This window comes from Protopterus annectens, chromosome 1.part1 (assembly GCF_019279795.1).
Source record: "Protopterus annectens isolate FY-2018-M chromosome 1.part1, PAN1.0, whole genome shotgun sequence".
Lineage (NCBI taxonomy): Eukaryota > Metazoa > Chordata > Ceratodontiformes > Protopteridae > Protopterus > Protopterus annectens.
In genome coordinates, this window is record NC_056726.1 from 355,546,133 (window position 1) to 355,568,652 (window position 22,520).

A 22,520-nucleotide genomic window follows, 5' to 3' on the forward strand; every position below is an offset into this window, starting at 1 on the left:
AATTTGGCTCCATGACAGACAAATGGAACCCTGACTGCGACCTAAGCGATTGTAATTCACTTAGTAGCAAAGGCAATGGATAAACCAAGCAATCATTTCAACAATGATCAGGCTAAACCACTAACCATTTTATCATCTGTAGATACTTCTGAGGATATCTTTTTGCATTTTTTGTCCATGATGGCCATCAGACTCTCTGTCTATTAGCCCATTTGCTTCCATCGCCAGGTAGGATAGGACTCGAAGGTTCATCATCAAGGAGGCCATTAGGAGGCCATTAGTAGCTGCTTAAAGCCTTTTTTCATTTTCTCTCCAGCCTGTCAGTGTAGGCCCGTTGTAATGTGCTGGGGGAGAGGATGTAAAGAGTTGCCCACAGAGGGTGTTCTTCACTACCTCTAGAGGTGTTTCCTCCAAGCAGCCTTGCCCCCCATCTCCTTTTTATAACTTGTGGTCTCTCTGGTCTTTACTAGGGAGCTCTCCCTGCCCTGTGTGAGTGCATGTAAGCCTGTGTGCTTGCCATATCCATTGCCTTTGTTACTAATTGAATTCCAATCCCTTAGGTCAAAGTCAGGATTCTATCTGTCTATCATGGAGCCATATTATTTGAGGTTATATTTTTAATGAAGTTGCCTTAAAGTCAGACTTGCCTAGCAGTTCCTAAAAAGTCTGACTGATGTATGTGGTTCTTAAGGAGTTTAGTTATTTGTATAAAAATATATTGAGAGACCAAGTATTTAGCTAAATGCTCAGCAAGGTTCTCCTTGTATTATAGCACACCAGGATATTTTATCTAGGTAAAAAAGCAGGTTTCTGAAGAGATATAAGAATAAAGTTTATACATCTGCCACTGTTTTCATCAAGGCAGTTAACTAGCAAACCCACTTAACACAGTACGAAAGTTATATTCTCAGTTTACTTGATTAAAAATATAAAACTTTTTTTCTGAGAATTATCTCAGATTGCAGTCAGAGGAGGCTACCATATATATTTTAATTTAGTTGTAAGATGGGAATTCCTATTTTGGAGCAGCAGACTCTGTAATAAAAGATGTGCATTGTTTCACATGTAGCCATTTGTGAAACAGGTTTATCAGTCAAGCATTCATCAGTATTCAAGGACGTACCCTTCCAAACTTTGGCCATTATACAGACAGTAGACAAAATGGTAACAATGTAAGCAAAAAAGAGTTTTCAGAGGAAACAAGCATGGAGAAACATTGTAGTAGGAGTGGCAGTAACGGTTTAACCCAGTGATGGCGAACCTTTTGGGTTTGGCATGTCAAAAGCTCCTGGGACAAAATAATTCGGTGCACTTTACAAGAGCAATGACTGCAAAAACAGTGTCTTTGGTAATTCTGGTGTTGTTCGCTGGCGTGTTACCCAAAACATTGTGGTGTGTGTCACCTTTGACATGCGTGTCATAGGTTCACCATCATTGGTTTAACCAAATAAGGGAGGCCTTTCATTAACAAGCAGTGACCGACATCACTGTCCTACATAGTAGTTTGTTACTGTAAGAGGTTTTGCCAAAAAGTCACCCATGTGCTTCTGTGCCACTTCATTTCCAGGCTGTACATCTTAGTTGTCCAAATTTTGCAGAATATGCAGATTTTGCCTCATATTTCTGATCTGTTCCTTTTTTGTGGAGGGGAACAAATCGTTGATAATTTAAGTAATTAAATAGTGACAGACATTTGATTTTCAGAGGAGTTCAGCTTTTCTGGCAACTTTATAAGTTTATGAGATCAATATTTAAAATAGGTCACTGATTCTAGACCATTACTCCCCTTATTTTTGACTTTGTGCAGACTTCTAGCACTAAGAGATTGAGAAGCATGTTCAAGGCCCACTGCTTTTAGGATCATAGGAGATTACTAAGTTAATGGCCCTGGAGCCCTTACAAGCCTAGCCAAAGAGTTTATCTCCAAAAAGAAACCTCAATCAGCACCTGTTGCCCCTGTCAATGAGGGACACAGGTGGAACCCCTGGGACAGATTTGTGGTTTTCCATCCACTCATCAAGGTTGCGCTTGAAGAGGGTCAACAAAGTACTTTGTTTGATGTGTATGGGTTGTCTATTCCAGAGGCAGGGCAGCCTGTGGGAGACCAACCACAAACTCACCCACACTTGGTCTTGCTTCTAATTAAGCACTTCTTGACATTCAAACAGTACTTCCTGCAGAACAGGAAAAAGTTTTGTTCTAGATTTTTCCTTGTTCCTAAAAGTTGTAATCCATGAGTTCCTATATTAGACCAGTTAAATACAAACATTTAGCAAAGCCGCAGACCTTAGGATGTTGAAAATGCTGTCCCTTTTCTTTCTTTCTTGTGGTAGGAGGCCTTTCTAGTTTAAGTACCACAAGCACTGCTAGGAAGGTGCTTAACATGTTTATCTTTTTCCTTTTGTCAGAGGCTAGTCTTGGTGCTCCATACACTACAGATGTAACACCAAAAAGAATGCAGTCACATTGTTCAGCACACCTCAGCCACTTAGCACTTCCATCACATATCCATCTGGTAACAATTGTCAAAAACACAGAGGTATTGGTTGAAAAGGATGTTAAGGTACATTTCCTTTTCATATCTTGCCAAAAGTGTAGGTCCGTGAAGTAGTTGAAAGTCTCTTGCCAGCATGTTGATTTTAGGTCATGTGAGGAAGGAAGGGTTATAGCCATGAATGTATGGGCTCACTGGATTGAAATATGGCCTCTCCATAATTTACATGGACTTTTATATCATACTAAAAACAAAAATCTTCAATATGTGCATATAGAAAATACCAGAGAACATCATGCACCATCTTAAAAGGAAATGTACTGCTTTTTTCATTTGAATCCTCCTGTTTGCTAAATACTCTCAGGTTTCTGTATGAGTGATAGTGTCTACCACTTGCAGTAAAAGAGCAAATTCCATACAAACCACTGCCATACTGCAGTCAGACTATCATTAAAGCTAATTACTGCAGAAAGAGCAATTACAAAAGCAACTATAGTCTGTAGGAAAAGGCTTGAAACTCAAGTAACTGTGTTAATAGAAATCAAAGACATGAGTGGGCCTTTAATCCTGCCAGACGTTTGTGTAGAGGATTAGGACTGTGAACTGATAATGAACTACTTTCTGTAGTACAGGGCTTGACTCCCTCAGTCTCCATTTGCCTACAGTTGAGACACTGAGGTAGATACAAAATTGAGCTAGGTTTCCCAGTGGTCTGTGAACCTATGCATCTTACTCCGACTAGTCTTATCTTAAATTAAATTGTATTCATTACTGCAGAATGCGCAGTATGCACCACTTCCACTTTTACAGCTTTGCTTCTCACACAGCACTCCTGTTTCGTGCTAACACAATGGTGATCTTCGTGTTTCACTGTTGCAGTCATTACATTTGGGTTATCTGCTTGCAGGTAGCCCTCAGTCGGCCTGATTAACAAAGTCTTGGGTCCTGCGTTGGTTGCTGTCCCTTCTTCCATGACGTCAGGGGTATAAAACATGCAGCCTATGCCATTACATCAGTTTTTCTTGCCCCAGATGTCAGGTGCCCGCTAATGGGAAGCAATTAAATATAAAGTACAATGATATACCTCCAACAAAAAAGCAAATACACCAAAAAAGCTTTTAAGCATAATAAAGGAAAGTAGCCAAAAGAAGTTAGGGGGGCTGGATGGAGGGTAACCAGGACCGCAACAGTGAATACACTCAACATCTACATTTATGGTAATTATACACAATTGTACTATGTTCTTCATGTTTCACTGCTGCAGTCATTACATTTGGGTAGATTCCCAAAGCAGTGGTTGGGAGGAGGTATTTAGATAGCATTAGGACCAGTTATAAGGCCCTGCAAGACTGCAGTGGCAAAGCCAGCTCTGGATTTAGAGAAAAATGGCAAATGATAATGCTTGGTGAAAGTATGTACAGAACTCCAGGTAGCAGCTTCTAGGATGTCCCTGGTAGGGACGTTTCTGAGAAAGGCTGTAGAGGTAGATGCAGCCCTGGTGAAGTGAGGTCTGATCCCCTGGGGGATAGGTTTTCCATGGTGCTTATAGCAGAAATGAATGCAATGGCCTATCGATTTAGAAATGGTTTGCTCTGAAATAGTCATTTTCTGCTATGACTACTGTTGATAGTATGTGTTAGCAAAGTGTCTACATAGGGATCTGTTTTGCTTAAGGAATCATTCTGTCTTATCTGCTATGTGCCTTTTTTGCTGATCTATATGCAGTACTTGGATGCTGTTCACAATTACCTAGTGGTCACTGTGCAGGCAAAAATATTGTATGTATTGCTTATGATCACTTTGAGTGCTACAGACAGTACTTACTGTGGCATATTGGCCTTTATAGGATCTAGCTTTATAGGATCTAACTTTTTGGACTAATTAACCTATAAAATGTATATATTTATACTGTCTGCAGTGAATGCTGTTAGTCTTAAGAAGTCATAGGTTCATAGATTAGTATTAAGCTAATTGCCCTTGTAAGGCAATTATCCCTTGTGAGATTCAAACCCTGCACCTTGTGTTTGTAAGGCAAACACCTTAACCATTAGGCCACGATGTTATTGCTTGTTGAAGGCATTTATACTTTTATTGGTGATTTAGGTCAGGAACTTGGGTTTTTCCCTCTGCTACAATGTCACAAGCTACTTGCAGTGGCATTATATGATATTGCATGCACATATTTCACATCTACATGTAATAGAATGTCTGTTTTTTCATTCAGAAGCAATACGTTTTCCACGTACACTAATGTGCCAGGGTTTTTAATGAAATTAGTTGTTTCTGATTTAATGTATTTTAATATACATGATTGTATTATGCGTTATCCTAGAGAAGTGTCATACACAGATTTTTTTATGTAGTGAAGTTTAACCAAAATGTATAGGTGTAAGTTGTCTCACTTATAGTATGTGCCTGTACTTGGCTGAAAAGGATCGTCAGACCAGTTTATTTCCAGAGTTAAAAAGTGTAAAAGGCTCACATCTCATAGACATTGAACTTCTATGAACTCTTGATTTGTGGGAGCAGGTGCAGTCGGTTAGAGGTTCTGAGGGGTAGCACCTGGCCCAGAGCAGGCCTTCCCCCAAAAAATGCCAAATTGTTATTGCCTCACACCTGGGAATCTTCATCTTTATTTACATTTGCCATTGCATGACACTGCTTAGACTCTCACCTAGTGGTAGTGAAATGTGATACTCATTGTTAGACGAGCTGCCCTGAGGAGGCCTGCTTGTTCTGACATACACTGATTCCACCAAGCAGAGCTGCATTTATTTGTCTTAACTGGAGGGGTACCCCCTCTTTTTCACTCGTCAGTAAGCAGCACCACAGCATCACTCCAACATATGCTGGCACGGTAAGCGAGTCCTTCCCTAGGCCTCCTTGGCATCCTTCTAGCTTATTTTAGCCGTGCTGCTAAAAATAGTAACACCACACATACACCTGCTGTCATTGTTCTACTACTAGGAATTACCTGACATGCAAGCCTGTATTCTTAAGGTCTCATAAGTCACATTATAGAAAGGTCTTATCCATACGTGACTGTATTGTCAGACGCACTGTAGTTGCCAGTACGGCAAAGGATATGGTGATATCTGCTTCTCTGGTGCTAGGATTAAGTAGTCACAAGGGATATTTTGTCCCTGCACAACCCAAGTTGTGTTTGCAGCCTTGTAGGTGACAATGTTTGGGTCAGCAATCTTCAGCATTGCTTGCTGGAGGAGATGTATAGATACATTGTTGAGCTCTCCTCTCATCCCTTCAAAAAAAAAACAAGATCTTGGCACTGAGCAACATTCTTCCCTCACCAAGAATGATGCTTAAATTGAAGGATAAAGTCATTGACCATTAAACTAATACAATTCTAAGGCACTCAGTAGGTTTCTGCATACATTGAAATGATCAAACACCACCTCCACCCCCCCAAACTCTGTCAGGGATGGCCTGCACTTTTTATCCCTTGATTTTCGCTAATTGGCTAAAACTCTTGCAAACCCTATAGTCCTCCTTTTGGGAAGAGTTCACCTAATGGACATTCCAACATAGTAAATGACATTCTTGGTAGCATTAAAACAATGGTGGTCAATACTGGAACCCTCAACAACAAAATGTCTGAAATTGAGGATTTCCATACCTCCAAATACATCAGCATTTATGTAATTACAGGAACTTTTTGTGTTGTGATAGAGGTTCCTTAGTTCTAGGGTACAACACTTACCATACAGTCAACTCCATCAGTAAGGGATTATACATATTATTCATAACACCACTGTGTCTCGCCAAATTCTACATAACATATAACTGGGACAGGTTGAAATCCCAGTAATAGTAAAATTGTCAGTATAGTTAATAGCCAGTTATAGAACCACATCTATGACCCTTTCACAGCATGCGTAATACCTTAACCATGTAGAAAATTAACTTTTGTGCAGAATAACTTTTTCTTATGGGCAATTTCATTAACAATATATAAACTGGAAAACTTATATGATCAACAACAAATATGCTCGGAGATTTGTGGACACGTAACTACCAATGCACATAACTATATTATCCTCCTACTCCCTCCAGAAGTGTCAGTCTTCTAGAATTTGAGTTATCCTGCAACTGCTCTGCTCTTATGATATCAGGTATAAAACAAACTAATCCCACATGGTGAAACACTCTCATCAGCAAGCTATCTTGGCCATCTGTGAAATATTTCCACTTTATCATTATGAAAGAGTTTTTAAGAGTGATAAGTCCATGAAAACTGCCGCTAGGAAATAAAAGGCCAGCTGTAACTTAAACTTATAATCAGTTCAGAAGATGACCATAAGAGATGATGAAGGGCAGGTATATCTCGCAGAGGATACTGCTGCTGTGGAATAGACTCCCCGTCCACATAAAGTTCATTCCTGTTCATTATTCAGGCACAACTTAGATGTATGGATGGAAAACAAAGTTTAATTCAGGACTGTCCCTGTACTAACTGATGGACAAAGGCAGCTCCTTAGAGCTTTATCCCATGCATAGGTCCCCTGAAATTATCTGTGGAATGATCCCATTTATTTTCATTGGGGTAATATGTAATTGTCAACCCTGGGATGGGTAAAGCCAATGTGTAACCAAATGGTATAGGTTATTTTGAGCACAAAAAGGGAAATTGGCTAGGCTTGAAATGGCTCGCTGTCCTAGTACTTACCTATGAATGTACAAGAAACTTCCTCAGCTAAATTAGTAAATTTAGAATTAACTTCTATTATGATCTTATATGGTATTTTCTTCTTTGACCCAATGGATATTGCAAATTTTTTAATGGGCAGATTGTCTTAATTTCATCCCACCTACCTTCTTGTCTGCCTATCACACCAGCTCTCCTAAAATTGCTCTTGACCAAGTCTTCCTGACAATTTCTAAAAATTAAATGTGCCAGTTCTATGGATCCTGATGCATATTCCTGGATTTCTACATAAGTCCAACCTAGCAATAGCCTGGCATCATCTCCTCAGTCTCTCTCTCTCCACTGGTTGTATACACAAAGTGTGGAGAAAACTGTTGTGGTGCCCTTACAGTGAGGTGGTCTGTTTACTGACCCTGGGGATTACAGGCCTGTTAGTGTCACTGGTATCTGCAAGGTCATGGAACACAAAGCTAAACTAAGTCAGCAATAATGCAGATAAACTTGTATTCCTGAATGCACACCAATTTAACTTTGTAAAGTACAGATCTTGTCTGGCTGACCTGTATGAGTCCTTAGAATGAGTTAACAGGGCCTGGACTTTGTCAAGACCCTCAGTGTTATCCCTTGTATCGGACTTATTGGTAAATTTTCCTAGCTTAGTATTAATGTATACTGAGTTCACTGACTAGGTAATTGGTTGTCTGATAGAAACCATGCTGTTAAGGTCAGGGATGTTTTCTCTACGAACCCCCACACCGTTGCAATCAGGATTATTTTCAAAAGACAGAAACATGACCAGATGTGTTCTCTTGGGCTCTTTCCTGGTCCGCCTCCTCCTTAGCATATACTTTTCTGATATTGAGTGACTATAGTTAATCTTGTTGATTATTTCAGCTTTGGTGGTGGTCCCCTGTCTTGTTGTGATACTTAGTTCCTCTAATAAGGGCAGGACTGAACAAATGCTTGTTGCGCTAATGGGTTGTCCTTAGTACCAAGTGACGCGGTATAGTTTTCCTTGTTAAATCTTCCATCACCACCACATAACAAATAGTAATTCTACTTAAGTTTGAGCCAGTCATTAGAGACTTTGGTTACCTGTGTTGATAATAAATTCTCCTTTGACTTACCTCATCACTATCACAATTGAGTTATCCATCTGCCTTGCAAATATTATCCTGCCTGGTATCTCTTCAAGGTCCAGAGAATTGTAGTCCAACTTCATTCCACCTTTATTGGGCCCAGCATTAAGTGTCCTTTACAATGCACCTCACTAAGCAACTAAAAATGGATGCACATGTCCAAGGATGAAACAAAGTCTGCTCATGGTTTACACACTGATGCCTGGATTGGAAGTAATGGCAGTGTAGAATCTCTAGAACACAGAAATTCTTACCACAGGGCTAGGCTAGGCTCAGGGAGAGGGTGATCCTCCTATGGTAGAAAGTAGTAGTATTAGTCCAAAAAAAAACCTGATAGGCCAAGCAAGATGCATAGAAATAATACTGAGCTGTTGGGGATATGAGGAAAAGATTATGTATTAATCTGATGTCTTTTTTTTCTTCAGTTCAACCTTTGGGTTATCAGATCCAACCTTGGTGACTTTAGAAGATGTTTAGCCAGGGTTCTGACTCCTCCTCTGACCATAATATCATGTCTTCCTCAAACTACTCCGTATTTCATTTGCTGCCTGATCCTAGATGGTTGTGCCTTTGAGGACTCTGATTTTCATTTGATAGAAAAGTGCTACATCATGTTTAGTCACCATCTTTGAAGAGTTAACTTTGTCTTATTTTTTTCTTACCTTTATCATCTTCTGCTTCTGTATCTTTTTCGATCCATTTAGAAATTGTCTAGTGGCTGCAGCCACAGCAGTGGCGTCTACAGGGGGGACCCTTACCTCAGCACCAGTGGCATCTACAGTGGGACACTTACTCCAATGTACTTTGTGTTTAGGTGCAACTGAAATTTTCTGACCTTTTTAGGGATTTGGTCCATCATAACAGAATCCTTACAAACCTACTGAGCTACCAGGTCTACAAGTGCATCAGCAGGTGGAGGTACCCAGGATGTAGTAAAGCAAACTCCAAAAGCCTTGAGGAACACAGACTGTTCAGGAGAGGGTGTGTCAGTGGACCAACCCCCTTGCTGTTTTGATTCCAAAATGCCACCAAAGGTGACTCCTTCAAAAGGGGATCTTGCGGAACTATCCCAGTCGTCCAGGTCTGTGTCTTAAGTAACTGATTTCAGAGTGGTATGTAAATGCCTCCTGTTAGATGTCTGTTTCCTAGGACCTTACATCAACTAGGCTTCAGGAAGCTGGTTGAAATCACATAGGGGAATGTATGTTGAACAGCTCCAAGCTAAAGGAAGCTGACTGTCCGTGTTGGTGAGGAAGTGGAAAGTGCAATGCAACAGCCAAAAGAGGTGTGGGTGGAGCAGAGTGTATGGAGAGCACCTGTTCTCTGGGCTTGGCCAGAACTCTCAAGTGTTTTGAATGCTGATGCAAGAGAACTTTCTCTAGAAATCGGAGATGTGGTAAAGAACTGTAGAGAAAATCTTAAAGGTTCAACCAGGACGCTCCTACAGACAGGTTCTTATGAGGCAGAGGAGGGATTAATTTGCGTGGACATCATCCTAGAGCTAAGGGCCAACTGCAGAATCAAGGGTTTCTCTCTGGACTCTGGAGCCAGTCAGGGGGTACTTATCCCTGAACCCTGAAGCCTGGCAGGCCATCACTTTGGATTCTTGGGTGCTATGGATAATTGCAAGAGGCAATGCAAGAGCCTTTCTTCTCCTTTAAAGAAGAGGATTCCCACAATACCACTTTAATCAGTTGGAATCCACAGGAACAGAGGTCTTTAAAGCTGTTAGAAAACAAGTCATTCAACAGGTTCCCTAAACCATTTAGAATTTGGAGTATGTTCCCGGTTCATTTTAGTTCCGTAAAAAGACAGGTGACCTATGCCCCATCTTGGACCTCTGTCACCTCAGTCATTTTGTCAGTCAGCAAAAGTTCTGGATGGTCACAGTTTCAGTCCATTCCGTCTCTGAGAAAAGGTGATTGAATGTTCTGGATAAACCTTTAGGATGCCTAATATCATATCAAGATTTTAAGGCAATCAAGGAGATTGTCTCCTGGACAGAAATGGAGAAATCATTTACAATTCCTAGTGCTGCCCTTTGGTCTCACCACAGCCCCCCCTCCCCCCACCCGGGTGTTCACCATGTGCATGGCAGTATTTGCAGCTCATCTCCAACTGCTAGAGTTCTGTGTGCTCCCATACTTAGATGATTGACTCCTCACTGCACCAAAGAAGGGTCTTCTAATCCAGCAAAGAGGAGACTTACTCTGGTTCCTCCAACATTTCAGCTTGGGTAAGGGTACTGGGCGCATAGGCAACAGGTTGACCCTATTGTGAAATGACTGCATCAAGACGAAATTTCGAAGCATCACATGAGAGTTACTGGATTATGGACATCATAGTATCTGAGAGTAGGTGGACTGGCAATTCTCCATTTCAGGACATCAAATGCTCTTTGGTGTTGCTCTAACCATGACCAGGATACATCTTTACGTGTTAGCTCTCTGAGCCGTGCTAATACTTGACTCAAGTTTAGAATGAACTTGCCTTTATAGCTAACCATGCCAAGAAAACATTGCAAGGCTTTGAACATTGTATGGAGCTGGCATCTTGAGAATGGCTATTTACTTAGAAGGGTCTGGTTATAAGCCTGAACTGGTAAAGAAAAGACTGACATAAGTGGACTTTGCGTAGCCTGAATTTGCATTTCTGTGGATTCAGCTTAAGATTTATTTGGCGTGCCCTTTCCAGAACTTTTCTGAGGTTTCTGTCATGCTCATCTTCATCATTACCTCCTACTAGTATCCCGTCAACTATAATAGCACAGGGATGCCCAGAAAAAATTTGCTCCATTGCATGTTGAAAGACTTCACTTGCAGAATTTATCCCAAATGGCATTCTCAGAAATCTGTACCTTCCAAATGGAGTACTGAAAGTGGTGAGCAACAAAGATTTCTTGTCAAGCAAAGTTTGCCAAAATGAACTCTTTGCATCTAAGACAGAAAAAACAGTGGCATTTGGCATAAGTGCAGTGACGACTTTGACTGTATGCATTGGATGATGAGGTCTTTTTAGTGTCTTGTTCAAATCTTGTGAATCATTATATATTCTGATGTCATATGAGCTTTTCTTATGAGTAACGAGCGACTGGACAAATCACACCTTGTTGCACCATGTTGTCTAGCTCGGCTTTGACTCTGTTCTGCATAGCTATTGGAAGTTTTCAGGCCGGCCTGATAACTGGGCTGACATCTGGGTCTAACTTCATGGAGTACACAGCTGGAAGCTTGCCTAGTTTGTCTTCGAAAAGATCAGCATAGGTAGAAAAATAGACTGGGCAAAATTAGAATAGTGGTCTTTTAAGCTAACATGGTGGACTTCCTTGTTAAATGAAAGCAGTCCCATTTTCAAACTGACTCTGAGCCCTAATAATGGCCGGACATGCCTCTTGACCACATAAAGTAATAAGTTGTATCTTCTTCCAGCAGAGTAACATGAAAGCATTACTGAGCCCTCTGTCTGAATTTCTTCACCACCACAATCAACCAATTCAAGCTTTCACCAGTACATATTCTAGCAAATGTTTCTGCAGACATAGCATTACACTTTAAGACAGTATCAACTTTGAGCTCTATGGCTTTGCCATTTATCCGAACAGTACAAAATACTTCATGCTTTGCCCATAAATCTACTGCATTGACTATTTCCCTTAGCACTGGTGTTAGCACTGACACACCATCAACATAAAAAGTATGTGACCCAATGTCACAGCTTTCTAATTGATCAACCTGTTTCTTAAACTGTTCCCTTTTAATAAAAGAATGTCTGCCTACTGATTTACCAAATCTTTTGAAATTATTCCATTTATTACATTTGTGGCATTGTTGATCAAAAGCTGAGCAGGTTTCTTTTTTTAAATTTAGGATTAGCATCACAGTTATAACAGTTGTCAGTGAAATTGGGTGTTGACCCTTGCTTTGAGTTTGCTGACTCTTATGCTTCACTGAGGTTGTGTGAACTCTGGAACTTGCTAGAAAGCTCTGTGATGTACCAGTGATTGTTGCAAGGGCTACAGATGCTGCCATGTGCTTGGGCCTGTTTCTTTTAACCATGTGCTGCATGCTATCAATGTGAGCTTTAGAAGTTACTGGAAGCATGCCTTTCTCATTTGAAATCGTATTTGTGTGCTTTTCTGTGAGCTCATATATCTAACAAGTCTCAGTGGCCTTATTCAAAGTTAAATCACTGTCACAAAGCAAAATCTTTTTCACAGCATCATCTTTAATACCGCATACAAGTCTGTCTTTTATCAACTCATCCCATAAATCACCAAATCTGAATGTTTTAGCCTTTTCTCAAATCAGTTATATATATGCTGCAAATGTTTCACCAGACTTTTGATACCTTATGTAAAATAAAATGCGCCTCCATTGTAATATTTCTATGGGGATTACACATTCCTCTAAATTTGCGTTTTAAGCACTCAGGGTCCTCTCTCGACTCAGCCAGTGCAAGAGTATGACTGTTTCCCCCTCTCCTGCAAAGATAGCAGGTGCATACATGAATGAATGCTCCCTTTCAATGGCTTCTGACCCAGCTAAATTAAGTAGAGTAAATGCCTTTGTATGATCATCCTTATTAGAAAATGCAGCCTATATGAAAATGTACTCTTCCTCAAACACACTCCAGTTCTCTGCAGTATTAGTATCAAACACAAGTAGCACTGGTTTTTGAAATCCGTCTGCCATGCCAGCAAAGTATGCCCAAACACACTGAAAATATGGCTGTTGTAATTATATATGAATAAGTTGCATCTCTGCAGCTTGCAGTAACACTCCGATGTGCAGTAAACTTTTTGAAATACTGGACTTTGCGAAATAACTGTACTGTAACACTGCACAAACATGCAAACACTTCATACACTTCTGAAAATTCAGATAGCTTTAATGAGTACGAAAAATAAGTGCTTAGCAAAAAACACGGTTGTTTCCTTTTATTTTATTTATTTTATGCAATTCGGGCTTTATTTCACACATTTTCTGTAGTAATTTGAATATTTCGATCATATCGTTTAGAGAATTCTGTATGCTTCATTTAATATTTTGCTAATAAGAAATTATTTAAACAAGTTTTATAATCTGAAATTTGTTTCTGAACTTTTTTGCAAATTATATGTGCAGAAGGGATGATCCACTTGTGTATATTACTCCAAAACTAACTAGATGACTCTCTGATACAAACTGGAGAAACTGGGGCTCTTTCTGGCTACTAAGTACAAAATGGCAGTCAGGCTCGCACGTGCTTAGCAATGTACACTTGTGCAAGCCCTTGTATAGCTTCTTAAAAGGACATACACACATTGATCTACACTTTCCACACATTGATCTACAGTTTCCTTGGCAGGTTAAGGTGTAAAACTCCCCTCAGGAAAAGTTTATTCTCTGTCCTGGACATGAGAGGGGACTCCAAAGGTAGGCAAGTATTAGTGATAGATGAGTGCACCTTAATGAAAGAGTAGGCCAACTGTGTGAATGTTATAAGTCACACAAGTGTTGGAGTACTGTGGGTGTATCCACTAGAAGTTGTTTGAGCTTAGGAGCCAGCAGTGTAAGACTTTCCGGTGTTAAGCTTCCTGGTTCCTTATGGGAATCAGTCCACCTCTTCAGAAAAGTTGTCTTGTTGGCATTAAAATCTTGTCATCCATAGGGTTTGGCTGAGTGAGATCAGATTGGGATGAAGTAGTTGGCTTTTCTGTTGGGTGATTAGGTCAGGTTTTGGAGGCATTCTCCAGTAATTTCCCTTTGATAGGTGAAACAGGAGTTTGAACCAGTGCTTTCTTGGCCATAAAGGTGCCAGAAGCAGGGGTTTTGTATATTCCTTCTGGACTTAAAATGAGCCTTGGGAGCAGAGGTGGAGGTTTTATGCATAAAGGAACTTCCCTGCCCATTGGAAGGAGAAGACATTTCTTGTGCAGAAAAGTGGAAACCGATCAGAGACCATTCTATGGAGACCCCCCATCTGAGAGTTAGAGGTTTGAACATCTCTGTCTTCAGTCACCATTCGTTATGGTCCTCTAAGAACCTGCTTAGAGAGTCTGCTAAAACTCTCTGTTGAGAGGGAATGTACAACACTGTAAGAGTAAGATTCATCTGAGAGGCTAGATGCCAGGCCTTGTGCATTTTTGGTTATGTACCACATCACCATAGTGTTGTATGTCCTTTAAGGTGATGTTTGTTTTTTGTTTTTTTTAGTACATGGGCAGACCACTCCCCAGTCTGAAACATCTGAAAAGAGAAATTGGCTGTGCAGAGCTGTTGTGATGGGAGACATGGGTCAATACAACCTGGTTGCTCCACCAAAGGAGTTCTTTCTTGATGCAAGGAAGGAGAATGTTGGTATCTAGTGGATGAGAGTGCTGGGACCATACTGATTTCAGATACCATTGTATTTTTCTCATGTGTAATCTGGAGAGGGGCAGCACTAGGATGCTGGAAGCCATAAGTCCCAGTCCATTGAGAGCTTGTATGGGTGAGCAATGATCCTCACTGGAAAGCATTAGGGCCTCTTTGGCTAGGGAGGTGAACTTCTAATAAATAAACATGTGTGTGGCAGACGTGTCCAGATTGCATCCCAGAAAAGTCTGCTGTTGGGTGGGGTTGAGCTGGGACTTTTATAGAGTCATAGGATGATACTAGGCTATTGGCCCATAGGCCCTTGTACACCTAGCCAAAAAGTTTTCCCATGTTCCCACAAAGTCAGCACCTGTTTCCCCTGTCCAGCAAGAACACAGGTGGGATCCCAGGAGTATATTTTCTGTTTCCCATCTAGTCCAGGTTTCTCTTAAAGAGGACTAGAGAGGTACTCTGCTTGACATGGAGAGGGAGTTTGTTCCATAGATGGAGGAGTCTTTGGGGCAAAGATCTGTCCCGACAAGTTCTATTAATGTCGCAGACCAGGTTGAGGCATTGCATGCTGGTTGCGCGAGTGGAGTCTGGCTTACGGATATGCAGAAACTCCATCAGTGCTGGGTCTGAGATGGCCTTGTATGCCAGACACAGGTCACCTCTGTGCAGTCAGTACGAGACTGAGTAGAGGGATAGGGCTTTTAGCCTATCTGTGTAGGATAGGTGTTTGAGACCCTGGATTTTCCTGGTCAGGAACCACTGTGGTCTCTCCAGCTGCTGCATATGCTTGATACAAAGTACATGCCGAAGGGGGCATTGTACTCAAATGGGTCTGATAAGAGAGGAGTACAGAGATGTTATGGCCTCCTTGTTCCTGGATGAAATACCCATACTTATGAGGTGGGCCATGTGGAAAGCCTTCTGTACAATGGAGGTAACATGGTGATCAAATGTCAGGTTATCATCAACCTGGGTGTCCAAGTCCCTCACGACTGATTGCATGCTTAGTACATTATTACTGTGATAATTAGTGGGGACTCCATTTTCCTCAAAGGGGATAATGCACTTCTTGGTATTCAGTTTTAGGCCATGTTTCTGGCACCAGTCATTAGTTTGGGTAAGGCCCTCTTGGAGAATGTTCACATCAGTATGGGAATTTAAGACAGAGCCCAGCTTGCAGTCATCTGCAAACTTGGTCAGCCACAGACCACTGGTTTTGGCTTGCACCTCAGCAAAGTAATATCCCAAACAGTAGAGGCCCCCAGACCAATGATTGGGTCACACTACACTACTACTAGAGGTGACTTCTCCTATTTTGACTGAGTGGGTTCTTGTCGTTGAGCAGTTAGCTAACTATATGGTAACATACAGGTTGATGCCTAGCTGGGAGGGTTACTCTATTATGCCTGAGTGAGGAATAGTGTAGAAGGTTTTGGCTAGGTCAAGGTAGGCGGTGTGCACCGTCTTCCCCTCATCCATAGCTTTGGAGACTGCTTTGAAGAAGTTGACCAGATTTAACAGGCATGATCTCCCTTTGATGAAATCAACTGTGTGGGGTCAAGCGTTTGGAGGTTGCCAATGTCCTTGTTTATAAGGTCCATGATGATGCATTCCATGGCCTGGCCTTGCAGATCGGGTTAGTTAGGCTGATGGGCCTATAATTGCCTGGATCAGTATGTGCTCCACGTTTGTGTAGAGGGATGACAGTGGCTGTCCTCCATTTGGCTTGTACAAAGCCGGTGCTCAGGCTTTGGTTGAGTAGTGTGCCTAACAGAGCTGAGCACTCATGCCCGAGTTCATGTAGGATACAGCCAGGTATGTTGTCGGGTCCCATGGAGACTGTATTTTTTGCCTTTGAGAAGGCATTAAACACCTGCTCCCTGGTGATGAAGGGAGGGGGGCAGGTCCTGGTTTATTGATGGGGAGGGACAGGGGGGGGTGAAGTTTTCACTGAACCTGTCTGCCAGCAGGTTGGCTCTGTGTATGCCATTTGTGTATGTGGTGTTATTGACTACCAGTTCAGAGCAGATTTGGGTGTTATCTTTCAGACTGCGGATGTATGTGAAGAAGGTCTTGTGACTGTCCTTAATGGATGTGGCCAGTTTGGACTCGGAAGTTAGCCTTAGAGGATTTCACCAGTGACCTTATTTGCTTGTTCAGACAAAAAAGAGATTGCTTCCAACTTGGCAACTGCCCCTTCTTGGTCCTGGACAACATTTTTGTTCTTTTATTATAGAGTTGGTTTATTGCTGCTATCCACCAGACAGGTTTACTTCTCCTTGAGGAAGATGATTTGGTCCTGTCAGGTATTGCTGAGTCCATACAGCTGTGTAGGTGCTTATATCATTTTTGGTGTAGGTTTGGACATTAGTGCTAGCTGCAACTGAAGGGAAGGTGGGTGTGAAGCTGTTTATACCTTCTCTCAGGAGATTGTAGTCCGTTTTGGAAAAGTTTTTTTGTTTGACCCTGATAACTACCCTCTCCCTTATCCAGTTTCATAACTCTCAGATTTGTATTACAGCACATTTTAAGTAAACTTCAGTCACATTTTGTCAGATTGTATTTTCCCATAAACCCGTGGCCAATCAAGTACCTTTCTCAGGTAAAATTCACAAAGTTTTTCAAATAAAATCAACAAAGGATGTAAAGGAGGGTTAAAAATACTACTCTGATGTAGAGAGGAATCAAAAGAAACTAACCTCCTCTCTTCCTTAAATGTCAGTTGTAAATTCATTTTCCTAACAATTTAAGCTCAGTTATAGTCCCAGCAATACTAGCTCTTTGTGTCAGCACAAATTTGAAAGCTTTAGATAACAGTTCGGCCACCTTGGGACCCAAAAACACAGTCACTGTAATTGTACAGTTAAAAATCTCCTCTTTTGTCAGTCACTGCATCGACTGTCCATCACTGTCAATATTTGACCCTACTGGTTGACGTCTGATTCACATTGGACAGGTTGGGAGTGTGACAGTCCCTTTGCTGCTGTTGAAACTCTCGTTTCTGGTTCAAAAGCTCTCTGACCTCCTCAAGGGTAGTTTCTTCAAAGGGGAGGATATAGACATATTTTAGGAGCTTGCTTGGTAAATTCATCACCACCACCATTTTCGTTGTTGGCCCGAAACTATTTGAAATTAGTGGTTTCGGATAGGGCTTCCCAACCAAGTAGTCATTCTGGTCCCTGTTAATTTTTTTTCTTTTCATGTACAAACTTTGTTGCACACTGTCGCTCATAGTTGCTAAAAATAAGATCTCATTAGTAATTGCCTAGTTCAATGCCTTAATTTCCATTTCCAAATGGTCCATGGTTGCATTTCATTAGGAAATCCATAAGCTCACAGCCCTCCCGATCAAAAGTATTAAAAGATTTTTGTGTAGATCTGAATTCTCAGCTAATTCTGCAAGGTATTTCCAATAACGTAAACTTTTGACACTTGTTTCATTTTAATTGATTCCAAAAAGTACATATTCTGCTATTGAAACTTTTGATATTTAATACATTTTTTCTCAAAGCTGTCCAATGACTGCTTAAGTGACATATGTCTTAGGCTTGCTAGAAAAGTTATTCATCTTTTTTTCAAACCAGCTGTGAATACAGCTTCCTATGCATCGTGTACCTGTCTTCGGTCAGCCCCACAGATCCAAATTGTTCAACTCCAGTAGATCCCAAATTAGACACGACTCCAACCAGTGTATGCTGTCCCAAAAATTCATCCAATAGATCATTGTGAGAAAACAACTCTTGTGATCTAATACAATTCATTTTCTTCGGCAGGTTGGAAGTCTGTTGTGAAAGTAATAGCTGGGTTAAATTAACCATATTCTGTGCAAGTTCGTCAGTAACTATTCTCACTGCATTTGTAGCTGCATCCCCGACAACCACGGAAGTCATGGTGGTTGAAATTGACAGTCACACAATCCAAACTCAGAACCAACATGAAACCCAAAAACTGATGCACTAAACACAGAGGCACCATGTACAACTGTCTGTCGAATCTTTATTGTAACAAGCGGCAAATGTTAATTGCTTTCGTCCCGAAATGTGAGACTACTTAGGACATTTATAACTTCCATTACATGCTATTTAAATTTCACGAAGCCTTCAGTAAGTAGACATCCTTCAGAGAGGGATCTCCCATGTTTTATATACAAGCTCCCATCCACCCTATTACTTTGGTCTGTTAGGTCCTTTCACAACCACCATTGATGTGGATTGTAAGTGTATAATGTGGAGGTCTTTCTGTAGGTGTAAATTAAAATGGATGTTATCTCATCTCCTTCATTTTGTAGGGTGGACTAGGTTTTGTTGTCATCACTCGCTCCTTCCCTGGCACTTGCTTCTTCACCAGAGCTGACTGGTATGTTGACATTGGCTCCAGATGTTGTGCATCTGACTTGCTCAACACCTTATGTTTAGCATTTATAGCAGGCTGTGCCAGAATATTAGATACACATAATAGTATTTGTTTTTGTCAGGACAAAGTTGAATGGATGAAGTTTCATTGAACCCAGTTTTGCAGAATCAGTTTTCTTTTCTGAATTCATTACGTTCACGGAGCAGATGTTTCCCCATAATACAGTAAGCTCAGGGTTGATTGTCAGAGAGGAGAGACACACAGACATATATAAAGCCTTTTTTAGGTGCTGTTTCAACTTAATTGGACTAGTTGAAATGGCAGGGTTTTTTGTGGTTTCGTTTGTCTCTCCTTAAGTTGACATGTACATGTTCCACTTTGGAAAAAGTCTGGTGGATGCTGATTATTGGGGCAAGAGTTCAAATTTTATCTCTCTCTCCAAGTCCCTTTTGAGTTTTCTTTTTTTTTTTTTTAGAATCAGCACTAGATTCTGAAAATCTTGCTATTTTTCATAGTGTAATGCTAGAAGCAGTCCATTAGCTGTCACTGCCTGTCAGCCTTTTCCAGGAAATAGATTACAGTGAGAGAGTTTTCGCATGTCAAATTTTCTGGCAGCTGACATTTCTGCAGTTAACTTGTCCAGGTTTAGGATTCAGTGGTCTCTGTAGTGTCTTGCTTTGTAGTGGAGCTAGCACAACTGTTGATCTGCTCTTAGGACTGAATGTGATAAATTAAAACCCTATTCTTTTTCAAAGGTTGCTGATTTCCCCTACAGCTCACAGTTTTTCTTTGGTAGGATGTGTGTGTGTGTGTGTGTGTGTGTGTGTGTGTGTTTATTGAGGGGGGTGTAGTCATAACTTAGCAAGCTTGAAAAAAGCAGGTAGCCTTATGTTGCCCACAGAAACTTCATATTGGACTGCAGGAACTGGTTGCAGTACAGATAGTTACTAGTAAATGCAGCATAACCCATCGATTGACTCGCTGCACTTCAGCCTTATGAAACACACAAGGTAGATATAGCTTTGGAGAAGAACAGGTGGGAGCACTTCTCACAAAGTTTAATACAGGAAAGCAGTGTTCTTTGTTTGCCCTTTTTATTTTATTTATTTATTTTAATGTCTACGTTTTTAAGTCTTGTTCAGAAGAAAGTACTAGCCGATTGTTGTTAGAACTTTTTAGGTATTTCACAGAGACAGTTCAGATGTCATAGGTACTTTCTAGGTTACTGATCCGCGAGGATCTGTAGAAGCCTAGCCAAAAATTCCCATGAAGTTATTAGTCCTTACGTTTTAAGTATGAATGACCCAGAGATCAGTAGAAAGCATGGGGCCAGATAGCTAGCCCTGACCTGTGTTATGGGAAAATTTCTCAGTAAGTGTTTTGTGGACTCCAAATCATCAGCCACGGTATGCACTGTGGCAGTCTTTGGTATCTGAGTGCCAGTGCTTCAACCTGACCTCCTGCAGGAGGTGGAGAAAAACATGAAGCCTACAAGTCCAGTCATCGAAGGTGACGTGGTGAGCACCGAATAGAGGGACCAGCAGCAGTGCTCCTCATATGATCATTCCTTTCTGACAGGAGAATGTTAAGTTAATCAGGCAAAACCTTTTCTTTGATGTCTGCTTATGAGGTGATGCTCATTAGCCCATCATCAGGCAGTGATGAAGGGAGCATGAGAGGTACACCCCGAGCAAACACTGATGGGATGTGGGACATCCTATGATAGCCAAATTGGCTTACTCACTTAAAGGTTCTGCAACATAAATGTACCCTGCCTGCTCATGTAGAATAGTCCAGTTCTAGCAAAGACTGGTAGCGCTCAGGAACTAGGACTTTACTTCAGTGTCCCTAGGTTGGGAGATCTCAGGATTATAAGATTTAAGTAGCAGAGCTGCGTGCAAATGCTTTGCATACTTGTAAGAATAATTTTAAGTTATAGTATATCGCCTTTTACACCCATTTCAAAGTTGCGTTATTTTAGTGACATTGTCTTCACACTTGTCAATCTTTTGAATTTGGCTACAGAGATCTTTGGTTACATCAACTTTCCAAGTACTGTTGCAGACTTGCGTACTAACTAGCAAACACATTAAGGAGTAAACAGACTGGAATGGTGCTTAAGGCGCTACCTTATTTGCAGCTAGTAACATGCATATCTCATCCTTAGCCATGGAGTTCCACAGTAAAGAATACCGCAGAAGCTTGCCATGATGCCGATTGAGGCTGTACTTCATAGTAACCTGTTCCCAGAGTTCTCAAATGTTTGTTCATAGGGTGAGAATTCTTGCCTTTGTTCTTAGTATGCAGTCTGATGACAGATAAGTAATAGCTTCATCTCAATTCATTTATTGTCTAGTGCTGATAAGAAAGAAATGAGATTAGGAAAGTAGAATTTGAAGTCTGTATTTATTGTTATTAGAATCTGTTCGTAAAATGAAGATGCTGAATGTATTTTTTTTCTTGGTCTTTTATAGAAAGCACCTACCAGTAATACCGAGGGAGGCTGGTCCTACTCTCTGGCAGAGTACATACGAAATAATGACATACCCATATATGAGGCTGCAGACAAAGCCTTGAAAACTTTTCAAGAAGAGTTCATGCCTGTGGAGTCATTCTCCGAATTCCTTGATGTGGCTGGTTAGTACTTTTTTACTTTAACACTGTATTTAATAAAGGAACAAATCATTACACACATGAGCTGGTGGAGAAAAGCACAAAGGTAGAGGAACAAAGAGGTATCTAAGAGGGTGTTTGATTACCTTGCCAGCCTTGTAACAATGAAGGCATTTTGTAATGACCTAACCCATGCCCCTGAGCAGGGGGATATGCAATTCACATTACAACAGGTGAACACAGTGCTGCCTCCATGTGGATACAGGCTTCCACTCACCACGGGAAATTGGCTTGAAGAAGGTAGAGTCCCTCATTATGCCAGACACCTGCACTGTGCTAACCCATCATGGAAGGGTGCACTGGTTCACCTGAGACTTAGAAGTTTCATTTTAGTTGCCTGGAAGCTAGAACCAAAGTCCTCCAGTACAATATGTTCCTTCCTGAAGTGCTAGCCATATTGCAAGAGGCTCACATACTTCATAATGTACACATTCTTTCATACCAGTTGCAATTTCAACAGAGAAGATCTTTGGGTGCCTTGTCTGTTTGTTTAATAAGGACATAGCCTATGCAGCAATTAAAGTGCATCTAATGTTTTTTCAACACATCTCCCTGTGAACTCGCCCCTTACTGATTATATGGCAGTTATTTCTGAAAGTAGTGTTCCACCTTAGGCCCTCTCAGAAACTAGTCAGTGCACCATGGACTTTAACTTTTTGTTTGAAAGGCTAACGGTATCACCCTTTGAAGCAGACATTTCTTGTTTCACTAAACATGTACTTGCAGAATATCTGAGCTGCAGACAGTAATGGTAGTTTAGTCCTACTTTATTTTTTATCAGCACTTGGTACTCCTTAAGGATTAATTCAATCTTGTGTGCCAAAACTGGTTTCTGAAATTATTAAATTAAC

The 22,520-nt window shown here is 41.0% G+C and overlaps 1 protein-coding gene across 1 annotated transcript in view; it reads left to right on the forward strand.

Annotated features, from left to right (window-relative positions):
- Positions 1-21,638, forward strand: part of UBR4 (ubiquitin protein ligase E3 component n-recognin 4) — a 3,959,899-nt gene extending 3,938,261 nt beyond the window's left edge. Inside the window, 1 exon segment of the mRNA XM_044087073.1 lies at positions 21,471-21,638. Within this exon segment, the coding sequence (XP_043943008.1) occupies positions 21,471-21,638 (168 nt within the window).
- Positions 21,639-22,520: the final 882 nt, after the last annotated feature.